The sequence below is a fragment of the Aythya marila genome, assembly GCF_965140915.1.
Source record: "Aythya marila genome assembly, chromosome: 3".
Classification (NCBI taxonomy): domain Eukaryota; kingdom Metazoa; phylum Chordata; class Aves; order Anseriformes; family Anatidae; genus Aythya; species Aythya marila.
In genome coordinates, this window is record NC_139044.1 from 48126023 (window position 1) to 48146138 (window position 20116).

At 35.8% G+C, this 20116-nt stretch overlaps 1 protein-coding gene across 1 annotated transcript in view; it reads left to right on the forward strand.

Moving 5' to 3' along the window:
• PRKN (parkin RBR E3 ubiquitin protein ligase) overlaps positions 1–20116 on the forward strand; it is a 775548-nt gene that overhangs the window by 633443 nt on the left and 121989 nt on the right. Inside the window, exon 9 of the mRNA XM_082758445.1 lies at positions 10508–10657. Coding sequence (XP_082614571.1) covers positions 10508–10657 — 150 coding nt within the window. The remainder of the gene's footprint in view (positions 1–10507; positions 10658–20116) is intronic.

Below are 20116 nucleotides of genomic sequence, written 5' to 3' on the forward strand. Positions count from 1 at the left end.
CAGTCAAGAAATAATAGGGCCACATTACTGCTACATGTCCAAACTTGATTTATTTTTAAAATGCTTGTGTATTTAAGTCCAGATTATAAAAGCAGAATGGACTATTGTGATAATCTTTTCTGATCTCCTTTAGAATCCACATTACATGACTTTCTTGTATTAATTCTTGTTTAAACTGGAGTATATTGCTGAGAAAAACATCCATTATTTGTTTACAAATCACTTACAAACATTAAATCCTATTATACCTTTCAGTAGTGAAAAACAAAAAATTCCCAGCATCTTTTCTTTCTGCCATTCTACAGCACCAGCACCACTATTCCTCAATGTCTAAACCCTTTAAATTTCAAATTCCCTCTGTTCTATCACAAGGTAATAAGTGATCATCATATAAACAAATAAACTCAAACCTATGAATGTGACTCAGAAAGAACTACCACATGCCCCTAAAACAGAACTAAAAAATCACTTTTACAGCAAAAGGCAGCCAGTTTCTGTCAGCTAAATATCTGTCCAATAGAATGAAGGAACCTTTTAGTCTGAAATGGACATAGTCAGTGTAGGTCCTCATAGGTTCCAGTTAAAGCAGTTCCAGTTAAAGCAGTCTTAGAGAAGTCTGCTTCTTCAACTCTCTTACTTTTACCAACAAAATTTCAGTCAAATTAAAGTCAATCAACTGTTTCTAATACAAAGGAGTGATCTCCACCATGTCTTTACTGCATATTTGTTTCTTGTAAATATCGAGCATATATAATTTTTATTGATGTCATGAAGAGATAAAGGTGCTGAGAAGCTTATACAATCAAACCTATCTGCCTACCTATCTGTCTATCCAAATAAACTGTTTCTTTATCTAAATGTAAGCACTGAAGGAAAACTGAGAAAAAAAGGCTTTATATTTAACTTGAAATGTGAAGAGTTGTTGATTAATCTAATATTTGCTAAAAGTTCCATGATAATAAAACTGTTGTCCAAATAGTCTAAAATCTCAGTAGTCTCAAGGACATGTAAATTTCCCATGTCTCCTATTTCCTCAGGTATGTGCAGTACAGGACATTCATTATTGCTAGAAAGTCTATCTTTTAAGGTTTAATTGGTGGCATCAATATAGTTTTTAAAGAGGGAATTATGTTTAGACTTTACGGAAAGAGGTAATCATACTCTATGTGATGAAATAGAAGAGTACAAGACCCACTGGTACATGATACACATTTTGGATACCTAATTGACCGCATAAAATTGGCTTCCAAAGTAATTGCTTTAAAATGCAACACAAATACGTTTAGCAACAGATTGCTACCCCACTTGATACTTGGTACTTTGAAAAGGTGCCAAAGAGTATGACCTAGAAAAGTCTCCAAAGGTAAGCTACTTCTGGAGCTGGTGAAAATGAAAGGGCTTCTTCATGTCTTGGATCTTTATTCTTTTCCCAGTTTCTAGTTTCCTACAGTATTATATGAGTGGAAAAGATGCAGTAAATGTTCAGACAGCAGCTTTGACTGGTGTGTTTTGTAACACCTTTTAACAGACAATACCAGTGCACGAAAGTCTGCATAAGGCAAAGAGACTTTCCTGGCCATGCAGCCTCAGGAAGGGGAAAACCTGAAGCCTTCTAACTGGCCTTAGCTCTGTTACGCTTTTTCTTGCAATTCAGTCTCACTATTCCTAATCCATAATTTCCCCCTAGCATAATGGATGCAGTCCAACCTGCTGTCTAACCGCTTCACTTCATAGGTACCTTGAGATACATTAAGGATTGGGATGAAAGATTTATTAACTGGGGAACTATTGAAAAAAAGCACAATATAAGAAAGTTACAGTCTTCTGCAGTAGCCATTTGCCATGTCAGGCTTGCTGCTGCTGCAAGTAAACACAAATGATTCTATGAGTCGTGATCGTACAAGCTGCTAACAAAAATATGTTAAAGATGCCGTAAATATGGGCTCTGTCCAAATGCAGTGTAAGGCAGGTAATTCAACAAGCCAGTTCCAGAGACAGCAGAGAGAGCACTTTAGTTCAGACCTTAGCACTATAGTATACCCACATAGCAAGTGAACTCTTACGGAGTCTTGTAATGACTCTCTGAGAAACTTCCCTCTTCTCCCCAAAGTGATAAAAAAAAAACACCCTTGTTTAATTGTTTAAATGGAACATTGTGATTCATGAATAAAATTGCAGCTACATCTGAAAGCTGGAAGGGAAAACAATTGCAAAAGCAGTGTGCTGCTATACCTGAGTGCCCCCAACAGGTCACAGAACAGATGAAGCAGATGACAGGCTAGTGGCAAGAAAAGAAGCTGCAAAGTAATGTATAGCTATGCTTCTCTGCTATATCATCTGCTCTGACAACTTTGCAGAATGTATTGGCCAGTTTCTTGATATTTTGACAGGGGAATGATCAATTTTAACAGATCTCTCCTATCAGCTGTTACAGCAGCTCATAGCACTGCTCACTTTTTCTTCAGAAATGTTGTGGGTGTTTATATCCCTGGAATCAGAGCAAGCTGGCATGGAGACAATTTTTTTCCCCCCCTCTCTCTCTCTCTTCTTTTTTTTTTTTTTTTTTTTTTTTTTTTTTTTTTCACATTTCCTTGTAAGTTGGGCGAAACTTAGGCAAAGGAATAGACTGTTTTGAAAATCTGTAGATGCACATTCCCATGTTTATCAAACGTGGTGAGGGATTGTACTAGCTTTTGCTGTGACCTTAGGAGATATGAGAATCTAGTACTAAAAGAATGCAATGTGGACAAAATTGCGTAACGTTAATTTGGGTTTTGTAACGAATTTGCAATATGTGTGTGTGGCTAGGAGAAGGTTCTAATGATTTTTTTGCATGCAATATTCGCTGGAGGATCTTTTTTTAAATATGTGTTACAGATTATTAGTGTAAAGTCATTCTTGAATTAGTTGATGTGATATCTACCCATTCAAGAAAAAGTAACATCACGTGAGAGTTCTAATTTATCAGCTGAGTTTAATGCTGGAAAATGCCAAATGTGGTCAACAAAATGTTTCTGAAATAGTTGTGGGTGAAGAATTTTTGGAAGCTATGTGTGAAAGTATCAGACACCTCTCAGTAAATCACATACAGTTAAAAAAAAAAAAAATCACTGAATAATTTCTCCAGTTCATAATTACTAAAGCAAAGCTGTTTTGTAATTATTCTTAAGTCTGTGTGAGAAGACTTTCCTACAGCTCAGTGCTTTCCCACTTAACTTCAGCTACCATCTCAATGCGAATGATGCATCTCTCCATTTCTTCAAATTTTCTGTTCAATGTCTGTCTGTCCTAATTGGCTCACTTTTTGGTTTTGTCATCACTATCCTATCACTCCCTAAAACTGAAGTACTGCATTTAGCTTCTGATGTTCTTTACATTCTTTACACCTTCTTTTTATATGGCTGGAACTACACAACAATACATTGCAGTCTTGCAATTTCATATGACCAGTGATTTGACTCCCTTCTCTTTACATGCTATATCTGCTTTTCATGTCTTCTAGCCCTCTTCTTTTCTAACTTCAGAGGTAACTAAAATCCATGTGAGTTCCTCAGCTTTGCCTCTTCTGAGTTACCAGGACTTCGTTCTCTTTGAGTTCTTGTCATAGACAGGACATCTCTACTTTCTTATCCCTTTTCTTCATGTTGTCTGTGCAATAGAGAAGTGAGAGTAATTTATTTTTGGTCAAATAGCTGAAATAAAAAAATGGAGGAGGAATAAGGGAGAAAGTATATGTGACCAAAACTAATTTAAATGATATGCTTCTCCTGTCAAAAACAGACAAAAAGTCGTTTTGTCCAAATTTCTGTTGTTTTCTTATCTATAGAACCTATTAATTAAAAATGTGTTTCTAAAAATAAAAATAAAAAAAAATAAAAAAGTTGAATTTTCCACACAGCTTTTATTAAATTCAGAGAGAAGATCTGAGTCCCAATATTCAGTGTCTCAGATGGACGTAGCAGGTGAGACTGGTGTAGTGGTATCATGCAAGATTCCCATTCTTGCGACACGGGTTGGGGGTTGGACCTGATGATCTTTCAAGGTCCCTTCCAACCCCTACGGTTGGAAGTATTCTGTGAGGCTTCATATACCCCTTGGGTGACCTTGATCTACTTTCATGGACTGTGCATATGTTTACTCTTGTGGCCTGAGAAGTGGAATTCTTTGGAGCCAGTGTCTACTTCAGTGAATCTCAGTTGCACTATTTACAACATTATCTGTTACAAGACTTGATGGTTGTCATCTGTAGGGGACAAAGGAATGTGGATTCAAGCTCCACAAGGGTCAGAAGAAAGTGAATGTTAATCTCCAACATTCAGTTTATTCAGACTGATCCCACGAATACCTGCTGGAAGATAATAAATTTACAATCGATTTTTAATATGGTGTCAAACCATATGCTGTGCTTAGTTAACTTTCCTCACTGCATCATATTGCCTCTCATATATTCAGTCTTATTACCTATACAGCCTTCTCCAGTGTCCTCTCTTCTCGGTATTTTATTCTTCATACTTCTCACCTTCCATATCATTCTGAAAACTGCAGTCTTTCGTTTCTTTCCTCCTCTCTGTTCTAGTTTCATTTTGTCCATAAATTGTGTTGCATTGGTCCAGTCATGTTTTTTTTTTTTATCTGAGGTGTTTTCTTCAGACTGCTTTACCCACCTTTCTATGACTGTCCAAAGTCAGGCAAATTCCAGCCCTGTGGAAGATGGTTCACTTTCTGGACTTCTCTGTGGTGCTCAGTGCTTCTGAGGGAACAAGGAGCTGATGCTCTGAACTTGTTCTTCACATCCCCTCCCTGGCCAGAAATGGAACCCAGAAACTCAAGAAAAATAAACTAAGAGTGGTCCAATGAACCATGTAATGGTTGTACAACCACATCAGTCCATCTCTTTTTAACTGTATTTTAAGTCATCAACATGATGCTTTTTTTTTTTTTTTTTTTTTTGTACTTTTATAAGTCCAATGTATGCTAAGGGTTTTGTACATTAAGTTGCCTAATTACATTATGTAACTAATTTAATTTTATTTTTGTATATGTATAATACATATAAATAAAGTGCTTAGTCTACATTATGGATTAATAGCCTCCACAATCTAATTTTGAAACACACAGATGGTTATTTGATTTATATAAGCAGTAAAAACAATCTGACTCCAGAAAGTAGATTTTCTTTCCTCTGAGACCGTTACACACAGTTAAAAGAAACAAGTAATCAAATTACTGTTTAGAGATTAGAGATTAGAGATTAGAAATTTTGGCTTTACCTGTTTAACTTTTGTCCAGAATTCCCTGTGAGGCTACTACTGAGCAGATGCTTTTAGATTTGGAAAAAAAAAAAAAAAAAAAAAAGAAAAAGAAAAAGAAAATATGTGCCCAAAGTATAAACACAAAATTAAAATATCACATCACATTAAAGCATAATTTGCAAATTAAATAATATGGCAAGGAAGCATTGTGTTCACAAAGTGTATTTCACAAGGGCTTTATTCATCCAGGTGCATTTCAGGTTTGTCTTAATATCTGCATCTCAATGAAGCTTAAAATACAGCAATCTATAGTTAAACCTGTCTCATTCCTTTGTCAGCCCAGTGATTTCAATTATATTACCCCTGATTTACAACATCAAATGATTGAATTTCCAGTTTGAAAACCTGGTACTATTCTAACACTCAAGGGATGCCATCCCAATCTGGAAAGGGGGGAGCAGGGAGTAAATGGTTACAGCTATTCAGCTTCCATGTCTGTGTCATACTATAATTTATAATCATTTATAAAAATCATTTCTAAAGGCTTTGACAACTCTTTATGAGCAAAGCTTGCATGAAAGAACTTCATGATGTGGTTGAAATACCAAAAGTGGAGAAGGGGATTTTTTTCTACTCAACATTTTATTACATTAAAAGTATAGATTTGGGTTAACTGGGTCAGTCCACAAACTGAGGGGAAAGTTCATGACAAGATGCTGTTAACATAGGGGAAAAAAAAAAAAAAAAAAGTTTTAAGACTATCTTGTTTGTATACATCTAGCTGTCTTAGCACTAGCAATTTGGAGTAAATCATATTTTTAAAGATTTTTTTTTCCAAATAAGTATTGAAATATATGGTTCTATATTGAATCCGGCAACTATTTACCTACCTGTATTTCTGAGACCTTTATTACAGTAGCATATAAATGTCTTGCATGCTTTGCTCAAAAGCTGATTTCTAGCAGCAGTAGATGGCTGGTGATTTCTGTGTAATTCTATGCCTCTCATTACCATAGTATTTGATGTCCTCATGACTATTAATGGCTTTTACCTCTCAACACTACAGTGAAATCAGCAAGTATCATTTTCCCTCTTTACAAATGGGGAACTGATGAGAAGCATAGATTAAGTGACTTATGTGAAAACCACAGGAAGGCTGTGTGGCTGCCAGGAATTGAAATTGGGTATCACAAATGCCAGTTCAGTCAAATTTCCCATATATTACATTTTTAAGAGTTTTTTTCCTAAAAGTAATTAGGGATATTTTTCCTACTTGTAATATGTAAAACCCTTTTACACCTGATGAGTGCATCTCTAACTAGGGGGCACATTGCTAACAATTGAGTAACATGTAATGTGAAACATTTGGAATGTACAGAAGAGTTAGGTTAATCTTCCAATGACAGCTCTTTAAGTATAATATATCTAGCGTAAGTTAGCTGTCTCAGCTTCAACTATAGCATTTCCACAGGTAATTCAACCCACTTACCTTAGATTTTACATTTAAGTCAGGATAAATTCCATTCTTGGGATAACTGTCTCTTCACAATCAATGTATTTGGAGCCTATGTGAGTTGTTTAGGTTAGATGTTTAATTTTTGAAAAGAGAAAATTATGTGAAGTGATTCGCAGTCTAACCTACTTACGTACCTAATCTTTGATTTTAAAAATAGTTTGGCCCAGTGGCTTAGGATCAGAATTATTGGTACTGAAGTACCTGTTGTGGTGGTCACCTAACATCAGGCATCAACATCTAGAAAACAGTCTGAGCTCTCTTTAGAGTTAATACAACAATGCACTCTAGGGATCAGTTCTAATACTGTGGCATGCATCCAAAAGAGAAAAGATGAACTGCATCCTATTTTTGTCTCTGTTAAATGAGTCTAAACAACCTGTGCAACCATAGGCATCATCACTGCAGAAACTGAAACTAAATTAAGTGAATCCTACTTTCAATCTCTGGTTAAGAGTAAGATGCAAAGTAAACCAGTGGTGGTAGATTATCCTTAAGCATCTTATCCAGACATGATTGAGAGTACATCATGGACTCCAAAGACGTTTAAGTGCTTTTGCAGATTGACTTGTTTTAAGCATGTTGATTGCATCAGTACCATGTGATATGTATAGCTGTGTTATATGAAAATGCCTCTAATAGGTATAATCTGACACTATATGAAAGTAGTTAATTAATAATTCATAAGTAAGTGTTTTGGTCATTTACAAACTGTTTATAAATGCACATTAATGTAAAGAGCATTTAGTTTCAGATTACAGAATACAGTGTATAAATCACCAAGTTATGTATGACAAAATGTGTATACATTTTGCTATTACCTGTTCTAGTTGACTGCTGAATTTTAACTGAGGTATTGTACATGCACAAGGAAAAAGGAAAATGACATCTTATGAACATATTTGGGCTTTGAAGGTTGGAAATCAGCTGGTAACTAGATATCAGGATGTGCAAATTCACTTAAATTATTTTTCATTTCTTCAAATTGATCCATTTGTTTGACAATTATATTGTAAATATCACTGTTGATAGTGCTGGAATTAGTTGAGATTAGCCCTGAGCTGAACCAGTAAAACATCACAATTTTCGGGCAGAATTCAACTGCTTTGTCCATGTTGCCAGTAAGGGCCATTTCCTTCCTAAAACTTGAGAAAAAAATTGAGATTGATTCTTACCTATCATCCATTTTTTGTGTATCAAAAGAAAAGGAAAGGTGTCCAAAGGAATCTATCCATGTCCTCTATTTTAGATTAGAGACTAGAAAGCATATTCTTTTTTTTCAGCTGATAATTTGTAATGGGAATGCTGACAGAATCACAGCCAGAGTGTCACTGGCATTTGCCTCCTTAAGGAGAAAGTGCTTGCAAACATCCAGCACAATGGAAGGCTGCTTCTTAACAGAATGATTGCTATCCTCACCTTCAGGTCCTGCCTGTGCCCTGAAGAAGAATTAAGTCAACAAATGCTTTCAGTGGATACTTTCAGTGCCAACCATATCTTCAGCATGGAGAAGAGGAGAAACCTTATTGTGCCCTTACAATACCTAAAGGGGGCCTACAGGAAAGCTGGAGAGGGACTCTATTAGGGAGTGTAGTGACAAGACAAGAAGTAATGGCTTTAGACGAAAAGAGTGTAGATTTACATTAGATATAAGGATGAAATTCTTTACTTAGGAGATGGTGAGGCACTCAAACAGGCTGCCTAGAGCAGCTGTGGATGCCCCATCCCTGGAAGTGTTCAAGGCCAGGCTGGATGGGGCTTTTAGCAAACTGATGTAATGGGAGATGTCCCTGCCCATGGCAAGGCGCTTAGAACTGGATGGTGTGTAAGGTCCCTTCCAACCCAAACCATTCTGTGATTCTATATTTCTCTTCAAGGCCAGTGACATGTCTTGGAGCACTCAGCATATACTTAGTGCAAGGATCCCAAACGTTGCTGAAAATTGATAGACTCCAACAGTAAATATTTATTCCATTACTCCAGGTTTGAACATATTAATAATATAAAAGACTACCAGCTGACCTGTTGAGCCCTCACGTTCAAGGAGACTTTGCAGAGATGTCTCATACACTTCTCAAAATACTGGTATCTGCATGTTTTGAGATCTTTAATTCACAGTTTCTGACAGACATTCATATACTGAATGATGTTTTGAAGGCTTTCTCTCCCCTTGGATTTTGCTTTTCTTTTGAGAGGAAGTTTGTTTGGAGTTGTTTTTGGTTTTGTTTTTAAAAGACAGACATGAATACTTTCAGTTTGATAAACATTTTTTTTTTTTCTGGGATGCAGCACTTCCACATCTATGTACTGTAGGGTTTTAAGTCATAGACTATTGTTTAAAATGGTGTAACAAGATATATTTTCAACATTTGCAGAAGAATCTTCTTAAATGCACACGTAAAATATGCCGTGGAGTCCTTGTCTCATAATTTAAAATCCTTTTTTATATGTTTTGTGTATGTGGTTTTGGTTCTGTTACTATTGGTTCTATTGCTATTTGATTCTATTACTTCAATTTTCTTTGGGGATTTCTTTGGAGAGGGGTGCAGGATGGAGAAGGTTTTTTTATATGTTATCCTAAAAAAAGGTAACAAGTGGATTTTCATGATTTTCATGAGCAACTGCAAGTTAAAAGTATATGAAGTACTGAATGCTGCTGTGTGTGCTGTAACATAGTTTGTTTTGTTCCTTTAGCACCATAAATTCATTCTGCTCTCAGACAAAATTCATGCTGCTCCCTTCTTCTTTGCCCTTTTTGATTTTCCTGTTTTCTTGGGGCTGTTTGAACCAAATGCTTTTATTTATTTCACCCTACACTAGGCCAGATTTATAGTAGAATCTGAAGCCTGCTTAGCAGTGGTTATATAGCCACTAGTGTGGAACTGCACCAGTGCAGAGCCCTACAGTGGATGTGATTTACATGTATGCAGCATGATTTGTACCAGTTCAGCTTATTTCAGTTTGAAAGCAGGGTAAGTTAGAACAGGGAAAGTTATTGCAATGCCATCAGTCATTTTAGAGCGGGCGTTTTTGTCACTGAGGATATGCTGGCATGTTATTCAATACTCCTGTATGTCAGTATCTCCATCATTAAAATTGAGACATTTCCATGGCTTTTTAGGCTATCAATATAGGACTAGATGAAAACTGCAAATCTAAGAAGGTTTCCTGGTAGACCCTGGAAAAAAAAAAAAAAAAAAAAAAACACACAACTTACATTAAAATAAATGGATGTCAAGATGATCACTTTACCAATAAGTTTAATCAAATTTATTTTGAAATAGAAGTTGTCTGACCTATTTTTACAACTCTTTAGCTCAAAGACATTATATTGTGTGTTTTTGTGGTTTTCTTTTCAATGTGTATACAGCATTTATGCATATCTGTTGCTGAACTCTATTTATGATTTTTACATTAATTTCTGTAAATCAGTATAAGAGCTTTTGACATTATTCACAGGAAAAATCTACTATTTTCTTAATTTTAGTATCACACAATTTTATGGTGGCTTAAAGGATAACTATGAATTAAAAAATGATGCATATGATGTGAGCTGGAGTGGAATGACACCCTATTTAGCGAATTGCAAAGTTTGAGACATTTGACAAATTGCTGAACTTAGGGTGTGTGACATTATGACAGCTGATTCTATTATATGGGATAGATTCAAGGTCCAAGTTTGTGGGTTTGGGGTTTTTTTTGCGTGCTGTCAGAAGTTTAACACCTGTCTGTTGTGTTGCAGTACAACCGCTACCAGCGCTATGGTGCAGAGGAGTGCGTTCTGCAGATGGGCGGTGTGCTGTGTCCAACTCCCGGCTGTGGAGCGGGTTTACTGCCTGAACCAGGAGTGAGGAAAATTGTATGTGAGACAGGAAATGGACTAGGCTGCGGGGTAAGACCATACATTTTTCTACTAGTTCTGTGGGAAAAAAAATATATATATATTTTAGGATGTTAGAAAAAATGGGAAAAAAATGCTTTTTCCTTTTCCATCAGTGACTCTGAATTGCCCTTCATACTAGAGTGGGATGCTGTAGCTCAATAAACTATTGAAATATAGTACTATGGCTTAGGAAAGACTACTTCATCGTGCAGACTATGTCCATTCCAGAATTATTTGCTTTAATTGGTTTAAGAAGCTGCTGAGTAGTTAGACTAAGAAATTAAATTGTGCAAATGACAATCCCAACGCACTTTGACTTTTTTCTCCTAGCACTCAGCAAAAATGAACAGGATCTTGAGCAAACCATTAGTTATTATATTAAAGGCACCCTTCTTCATATATAAGAAGAGAAAAAGGAGATAGAGAAAATGACCAGTCAGTGATACTGCAAGAGAATTGCTTATATATTTTGGGATATATGATGAAAAGAAATATAGACTTTTTTTTTCTCATAAAAATTGCTTTTAAACAGGAAGGATGTGCAATTAATGGTGGATTTCTGGAAAATAAAAGCTGATGACACTTGAAAATGTTTTTGCTAAGAGGTCAAATCATATGGATCGGTGATTTTTTAGCGGTAGAAATAACAGGTACCTTACAAAAATCACACTGCAGGGAAAATAGAAATATGCAGAGAGAAATCTATATATGAAAGAGTGTACTAAATGTTAGGTCAGAGTGACTAACTGACGTTTGTACTAAGTGACTGTTTCTATGCTTGTTATTACCCAATTCTATGTAGGCTATAAGACAAGAGAAAATATCTGTATTTATGAAATATTATCATGCTCTTCCTGTTGTCTTTATTGTGGAAAATGCACTTTTTATTGCAGTTTTGATGTTCCCCAAACTGATATCATGAAAGAATAATTGTTTGCCGAACTAGGAAGTAGCAGTAACTTGTCTTCTATGAGTAGGTTAGCACCTGTTGACCTTGGTAAAACTTCCTGTCTGACCATGCAGTGGTACATGTAGAACAGAGAGCTCCCTGAACTCACTGAGAAGACATAGGGCAATAAAATAAAGCAGTAGGTGGGAAAGGAATAAGAAACAAGACTCAATAAACAAAAAGAAATGCTTCCAGATTAACCATTATGGATTGTTTAAAAATGATAAAATCACAAATATTTTTTACTGTGCTTTCTGCTTTGAAGTGATGAGAATCAAACTGTATTTTGCAGCTTCATTCATCATCATTTGGAATCTGCAAATGCTCTTTAAATAAATTTCACTTAGCATAAAGGATTGATGTATCGCCTGGCTTAGCAAAATGTTCTGTTTCTGTCTGTGGAAATCTGTGCTGTGCTTGCTGGTGACCAGATCTACAGCCTGGAGTTTAACCTCACCCTTTGTCTTGGATTATGTACTGCCTTGAACATTACAGGATAAAATGCTCTGAGGGCGAAATGGGAAGCAAGAGGCTGGTCTGTAAGCCAAATGTTGATAATAACAAGGCCATTCCTCAAAATCTGTAAGGGAATGGGGTGAAAAAGGTGTGTCCTTGTATCTTTCTTTGCCCCCTAACAAATGATAACTTTGAGTAAGATTCATGTCAGAAAAATTCCTATGATGAGGGTCCTTGCACTGCATGTCTTATGTCCCTGCCTCATGAAACTAATGTGTGTCTGTTCTCTCCAGTCAGAATTTGGCTACACAGATAAGGTATTTTTTTCAGCTATGGAATAAAAAGGTGAAAAAGAAGTCTAATGTATCTTTATGGTATCTAATAGGACAGAAATTGTTCTTAGTATTGCAAGTGACTACTTTTACTTTATGAGAAAGGTGGCGGAGATTGCTCCTTCCCTCAGGGGCTTCTGAGCCTGCTCAGGGTGAGAAAGTCACTGAAATACCGGAAGGTATCAGCCCAGAGGTGGGGACTGTGGCACATGGACATGAGCAAGGGAGAGAAAGGGACTACCATGGCATCACAGGGCAATAGCCAAGTCAGTTGCTGGTAAGAAAGAAGCTGATTGAATGTGAAGATAGGCCTGCAAGGACAAGACAATTAGGAAGCTGTCTATTTCCACTCCATCTTCCATAGTCACTTTGAGTGTTTTCTATTCAGAAAGTGATGAGGTTTTGTTTGTTCGTTTGTTTTGTTGTTGTTGTTTGTTTGTTTTGTTTTGCTTTGCTTTTTCTTTCCGGTCTTTACCGAATTGTTGTAGGAGAAATCCAGGGTCAGACACTTCAGAGCTCTGGGTTCCCTCACAAGTCTATGCAATGCTTTACAAGCTCAAAGAAAGGTCCAAGATGAAGAACATCCCTGTTGTCCATCCAAATAAAGGCAGCAAAAGATGCCTTCCAATATTTACCTATGTTGCTTAGGTTAGAGACAAGTTCCCGTTGAATCATCTAAGCAAATAAATAAGGAAGATGATGTGAATTTGGAGAACTTATATGAATGTCTATGTCGTCTTTTAAACTACACTTAGATAAGTAGAGTCTCTTTTTGGGTATTTGAATTTCTATCTTCAGGTAACATTCAAAGAGGTGATGACTCACAGAAGAAGATAAATTAAACATCTATGGCCAGTTATTCACCTGAAAGCCCTCATAAAGAAGTATTGGTCTACTGCACAGAACAAACATCACTCAGGTCTGAATTGCAGCATAAGGGTATCTAACAACTGTCAAATAGATGAGGTTTTTGATTAACTGATGAGATGGATCAAAGGGGGGAGAAAAGATAGCTTTTCAAGAGAAAGTTGAGACAGTAAATGCTTTCAGAACTTTCAGGGGCTTTCAGAAACAATTTTAGAGAAGTAGAGGGAGAAGAAACCGGAGAGTAAGTTGGTCAACAAGGACTGAGGTAAGACAACTTTTTAATTATTCAGAGAGGAAGCTGCATGAAGCAGTCCCAAACAGGCAAGGACTGTTAACAGCTCTATAAAAGAACAAAAAAAATCAACAAGTGACTGAGCTAGACTAGGCTACAGACCTTCTGCCTTCCTCAGTTTTTCTGTGCTGTGTGAAATGAGGAATCAGAACCCCTTTATTCAAAATCACTGCTACCAATGTCCATGGAAAAAATAATTGTGTCTCCAAGACACATTAAGAGAGTACTCTTAATTTACTAAAAGTGCATTTATGAAAATTATAGATGGTGAATTTTGCTTTTTCTCAGGAAGTTTGGAAACATCAATATGGGGGGCACAGAAACAGCCTGGAAAATCCCCAGATAGAACTGTACCAAAAAGGTGAGGAAAAAGCTTTAAATTTAAGCATCCCTATATGTACCCTTTACAGTCAAGCACTATTCAGGCTTTCAGGCAAAGAAATAGAACAAGATTTATTTTGACTTGGAAGGTAAAATACAGAAATATTTTTAATGATTGTAAACAGTCTTCAGTCAAATCCATGTTGTGGTACCACTGACTGACCTCACTCTTGCCTTTTCATTTTTTTTCTATGTTTTTATCATTAGTCATAACCATATTAATTGGTTTACCAAGATATTACCTTTGTACACAGTTGTTCTACCCACATTACTATGCATCAGACCTATGTTACTAACTTTTATTGCTCAGATATAAAAGTTTGACATATTTAATACAAGAAAATAGCAACAAAATGAAGAAGACAGTACATATTGTACCAGCTGTCCTGGGTACAGGAAAAGCTGCAATAATCAAGGCATACAAAAGCTCTATGAATAAAACATTTTGACCTTGTTTTATTTTATACTGTGATATTATTTCCTACAAAGAAAAGTTTGGAGTTAAAAATAGGTTAGAGTGGAGCTTCAAGGAGGCTTATAATATTCACTTATTAAAAAGTATGCTTTGGAGTGTACACATACAGCTCATCTGTCCTGGGAAACTTTCACTGCTAATATCGTTTAGTGGAATGATAACTGAATAACATGTGATTGTATCTCGCCCTTGCTGTGAAATGTTTGTATAAACAGCATGTAATATCAGTCAACTGATCCAAGAAGAGATTCCCTTGTAATGAGGGATCTGAGACAGTGAAGATAGAGTCTCTGTCAGTCTTTCCCCTTTGACTTCATTCATTCCTAGCTTAGACTATATAAGCAAGAAGACAAATGTAGTTCTAGAGAGCCTCTGTGGTCTAATAATCCTTTGGTAGGAGACCTGACTCTTGATATTATGGACAGGTGATATAGTTCATGAGAGTCCTGAGACCACTCTAAACTATGCTAAGGTCTAGGATAGAATTTTGTTTTTAGGAACAAGCTGTCATCACTGATTTTTTGTGGCCCTTCATTTGGCTACCCTGAGCTGAAACTCCAATCCACAGATGAGCACTCAGCCTTAGTGGATTACATGTACAATGGTGAAGTTTTGTAGCCTTGCAAAGACAGCAAAAAAGTAGGGTTATTTCACCTCTTACATCATAATACTATATTACTTACACTAGATGTGTAAGGTTAGTGCAATTGAAGAATATCAAGATTTCACAAATGATGTATTCCGTCAGGTGGAACTTTGAATTTCAACAGGTGGACAAGTGGAATTTTAAAGCTGTAGACTGCAAGAGCTCCCTGAAAAAATTGATAGATATAGATACCACATCTTCCTTATTATACAGAATTCCTAGACCATTGTATTGCATAGGACAAAATCCCTAAGGCAATTTCACTCTTCCCAGCATTTTTTTCCCATTGATTTCATCTTGTATTCTTCTTTCATAGCTGAGGAAGCATATGTCAAAAGCAATTGCAGCGTATTTGTGGAATTAATGATTGTCTTTTCAGAAAACTTAATAAAATAGAAGACACTCTAAAATAGTTACATTGGAAGTGCAGTACACATTCCTGTTTTTTGCAAAGCTCTTTATTACAGTTCATTTTCTCCTGTTTGCATTTGGTAGCGTGCATTCTTCACCTTCAGTGATAACTGTATTAAGCATAATACTAAACATGTAGGCAAACCCTAAGTGGGAGAAAATATTTTGTTTTGAGGAGAGAAATCAGAATTATAAAAATTCCTAGAAAAAATTTCTCATTCATTTAGTTTTGATAATCCAAATGAGGATTTTGTTAGTTTTGATGTCCTTTTATCTCTCTGAGACAGTGCTTTTTATCTTAGTTGTTTGTTTCTTGATTGTAGAAATATGTGAGAGTGCTTAAACTTTTTCTGGGATGTGAACTAGTTTGGAAATGTTTTTTCAGAGTTATGTCATATATATGAAAGCATAGTTTGTAAAAGTTCCTCAATCTATAAGTGAAAAGTTGTTTCCCTATCTGCAAATTGTAAGTCTGTTGTAAAGTTTAACTCTAATGCAATATATTGTCATGATCAGGACACACCTTCTTAAAATATTCAAAATGTTTAAAAGTCTCACTAACCTAAAAGACTATCTGTAAACAGATAGAAGTGTTTGATTCAAGACATGTGCCTTTGCTTCTTCATTAGCAGCACCAGGAAAGTTTTGAATGTATGTAAAGAGAAAATAGACACCTTTTAAGATACCTCAAGATTTAAAGATAGTAAAAATGAGTAGTGGTAATTCAAGACAAACTTTGAAGATATTTGTTTTGTTTTGTAATTTTTATTACATTATATGTAATTTTATTATTTAATCAGATGAATAAAAGGTCATGGGTGAAGAAGGGCTGTGTGCAAAGCAATCAGAATTCTTGTCTGTTTTAAGATGGGAATGGCAGTGAATGCAGGAGCAGGAATAAGAGGCTCGGAGGTTTTGAAAAACAGAGGAATAATTCATAAAAGAAAAGACCACAAGACATTTGTGAAATGCTAAAATGGAAATAGGAGATAGCTGCTATCTAATACCTGCAGTAAAATTGCAGGGTTACTCTTTATTATTACATTTCAGGTATCTGTCCTGTTTCCATATGTCATTAATTTTTTGCTTTTAAGAAAATTCACTAGAAATGTATTACCATGTATAAGGTAATAGCTGAAGATATTGCTGAGATTAACAAAGTAACTCACAGCAGAGTGTTTCATAAGATCATATAGGGTGCTTTTTCAAGGGGAATGAAAATGAGACAGACATTTTCTATTATTGCTAAATGCTGAGTTGCTAGCATTGCACCATGAGCTCTAACCAGTAATCATGTATTGCTTTCTTCTATTGAGTGGGTGCTCTAGCGTTTAGAAAGTGGAATTCCATCTTGTTGACACATTATGCTTCAGTAGCTAAGCAAGTTGTTTCATTGCAGAAATATGACAGGCTTTTTCAGACCAACAATTTTTTTTTTATTTTTTTTTCTGGTAATGTTTTATGTGGTTTAAAATAAAGTGTAAAGACATGCAACTTTTTAAGATGTTTTAATAAAACCTTTGCCTTGGAACATTGTACAATTAAAAAAGGAAATGGGTGTATTTCTTGCAGTGCTGCAATTCATTGATCTCATGAATGATATGAAGCTCAACTGTCAACACTGAGTGGATAAAACAATCTGGGGAATGCTTTCAATATTAGTAACATAGATCACATTGGTTCATAGGACTAGCAAAAGCAAAACAAATACTTTTTATAAAGAGAACAAATCAATTACTTGTGCTTGATTCAATAGGTAGAAGAATAAGCGTTTTTTTCTTTAGCTCCCAAATCATGGAGAACCAGCTGGTGAAACAGTGTTAGGAAACAACAGATGACTTTCTTCAGATTTAACTGACCTAGAATTGAAACATCATCAACTTAGTCTGCTAGATGTCTAGAATATTATAGGATGTGCCATACTAGGTGATCAAATTCTGAATACTTTAATGTATGTAGGGTATTTCTTTTCCCTGATTTCTGCATCATGCAAGCATCTGGAAAATGGCTATTGTACATGGACATTGCATATTTTTTATTGACTGTGTAGTGTCTTCAGTGTGCCGGCTTGATTTATTATTCTGTGACTCGCCTAATACTTTACCATTTAAAATCTGTCATGTGGGGTCTGAGGAAGAAGAAGCAAGAAGGTAGACATGAGGTAGTTACCTCATAAGGGGATGGATACTGCTGGCCTTTGTATTCTAGCATGAGAACACATACAGCAGAATAGCATGGCATCTGAGTCAGGGAGATTGTATTAGAAAAAAAAAAAAGCAGGATAAAATCAAATTATTGCTGGTAATGATAAGTCAAAACTGGACACATGGACCTAGGACTAGAGGGGTAAAAACTGGTCCAAATGGATCTAAACCAGCTCAGACTGGGATTTGCAGACCAATGTTTTGCAAAAGAGGTATGGTTCCTGTTTTACCAATATGCCTGAAATAGGAATTAATTAAAACTCCAAGTATGTGAGCTTCATTTTATATTGAGGGCTGAGATAAAATATGAGTCAGATTTAAATCACATTGGAAGTTGCTTTTATGATTTATCAGCTAAGTTGTAGTCCTCGTAAACTGTTAGATCAAACAGTCACCTGTAAAGATGCTAGGAACTTCAGCTAGGAGCTTAGAGATGCCAAACACTCAACTTAGTCCCTCACTCAATATTAAGATTCCAGAGCTGAAGTGGCCTTCAAATTTCTTCATCCATGGAAAGAAAAAAAAAAATACATCTTAAAATAGATGAAATGTGAAAATGTGTACAGGTTAAAATATCCACATTTTTTTGTAAATTGATTTCAGCACCTAGACTTGGAAAAACAGCTCCAAAAAAAGTGCATTGTCTAGTGGACTGTGATTTCAGTCTCTTGAGAACTGAAGTGCTCTTGTTTAATTAAAATAATTGGGCCCCATGTAGCAGTATCTGAGTGATAATTAATGGCTTATCATGCTCAAGAGATTATATGAGATGAACTCACAGTTCTGTCATGCCTTAAATACAATGGAGGTGTGTGACTGGAGAGGATATAGAACTACTTTTTCTCTCATTATTCCTGCCCTATTCAAAAGAGTGACTAGAAATATTTGTGACAGGCTGGGGACAGTGTTTTGTCATGTTGCCCATCAGGAAATGCACAGAAAAGAGCATTAGGATAGAAGGAGAAATAAACTCTTATTATAGAAATATCCTTTAAATTCTGCCCATGTGGGAAACTGAGCTTTGTCTTCTGACTTCATATTCCACTTACACCCAGACTAAGAATATTCTCCCTTTTATGACAGAGAGAAACACTTTTTACATGACAGAAAAGTATCTGTCAAGTATTTACCATCTTAAAGCAGCCTGTATTTCCTTCCACTAATGGATAAAAAATCCTAGTTATGACAGGCTAGCCCAAACCACAACAGGCAGCTGAGCTTTCCTGCTTACACAGTTTACATACTGACTACACTTTTGTAAAAGATAAGGTGTATATGAATAAATTTGTAAATTAGGAGAACTAGGGATTAATGGAAGATTTGGTATGAAAAAAAAAAAAAAATCACTGAGTCACTGGAGTGGGAACAATGATGCAATCAGTAAAGACTGCTACTAGCAAGTGGCAGCCTCTAAAGGCAGGATCCTCATTGTATGAGAGGCTCATTTAAGCAATCTTCTAAAAACTTTCTGAATTTGAACAGGAAGCAGAAGCACAGACTGAATGCAGAAAATTCCTTATAAATGAAATGGAAAATAAATATGAATCAAAGTAAGTTTATTTATTGCCTTTCATATGAAGGCTTCCTGAGGCATTGTATTACTGCATTATTGTAAAATGCAAGAGCTGCTTAATCAATGAGAAATGATGGAATAAAAAGATAGGAGCCAAACAATAAGATCTTAGATTGGAATGAACCTCTTGACTGACTTAGCTTAGCTTTTTTTAAAAAAAAAAAAAAAAAATCAGAATTCTTAATGCTAAAAAGAAAAATGTCCTTATGTGTTTGATGTAATTCTGCCCAATAGGACAACTCAAAGGTAAATCCAAAGGCTGGTGAAGTGAGCAGTTTATTTTCCCCAAAAAAGCATTGCTTTTTACAGCTTTTGTGGAACTTGTCTTCATTTCACTGAATGTCAGAGTGAAAATGCAAAATTGAGATTTGGGATTTAAGTCTGTTCTATGTAAGTACAAACATAGGAACACAGAAAAACGTGTCAATTTTGGATTCACAAGTAATGACACTTTTTTTTAATAAACATTTCATTATTATTTTTTTTCTCCATTAGTTGATCAAAGAAATGTCCAAGGAATTTCTTTCTCAGCCTTGCCTTTAATTTCTGAAATATGTAAGTTCTCTGTTGGTCAGCCAGGCTCTTGGCTCATTCTTTTAATAGAACAGCATTTTTCAGGTAGAGGGCATAAAATGATTTCTTACTGAGACTATGAGACCCTTTGTGATGAAAAAAAAAGAAAAAAAAAAGTCCACAAAATACATGGTACAAGCATATCATAGAGAGAGGCCATAGAAACTCTAGGGATATTAGGCATTAACACTGCACATCACAAGATCTTCTCTTTGAAGGCAGACAAGAAGTTGTCCACAGCTTTGCATTGCTCTTCTTGGGATTACAGCTATGCAGGATTTCATACTGGACCTTTAAGCGAAAGCTCCT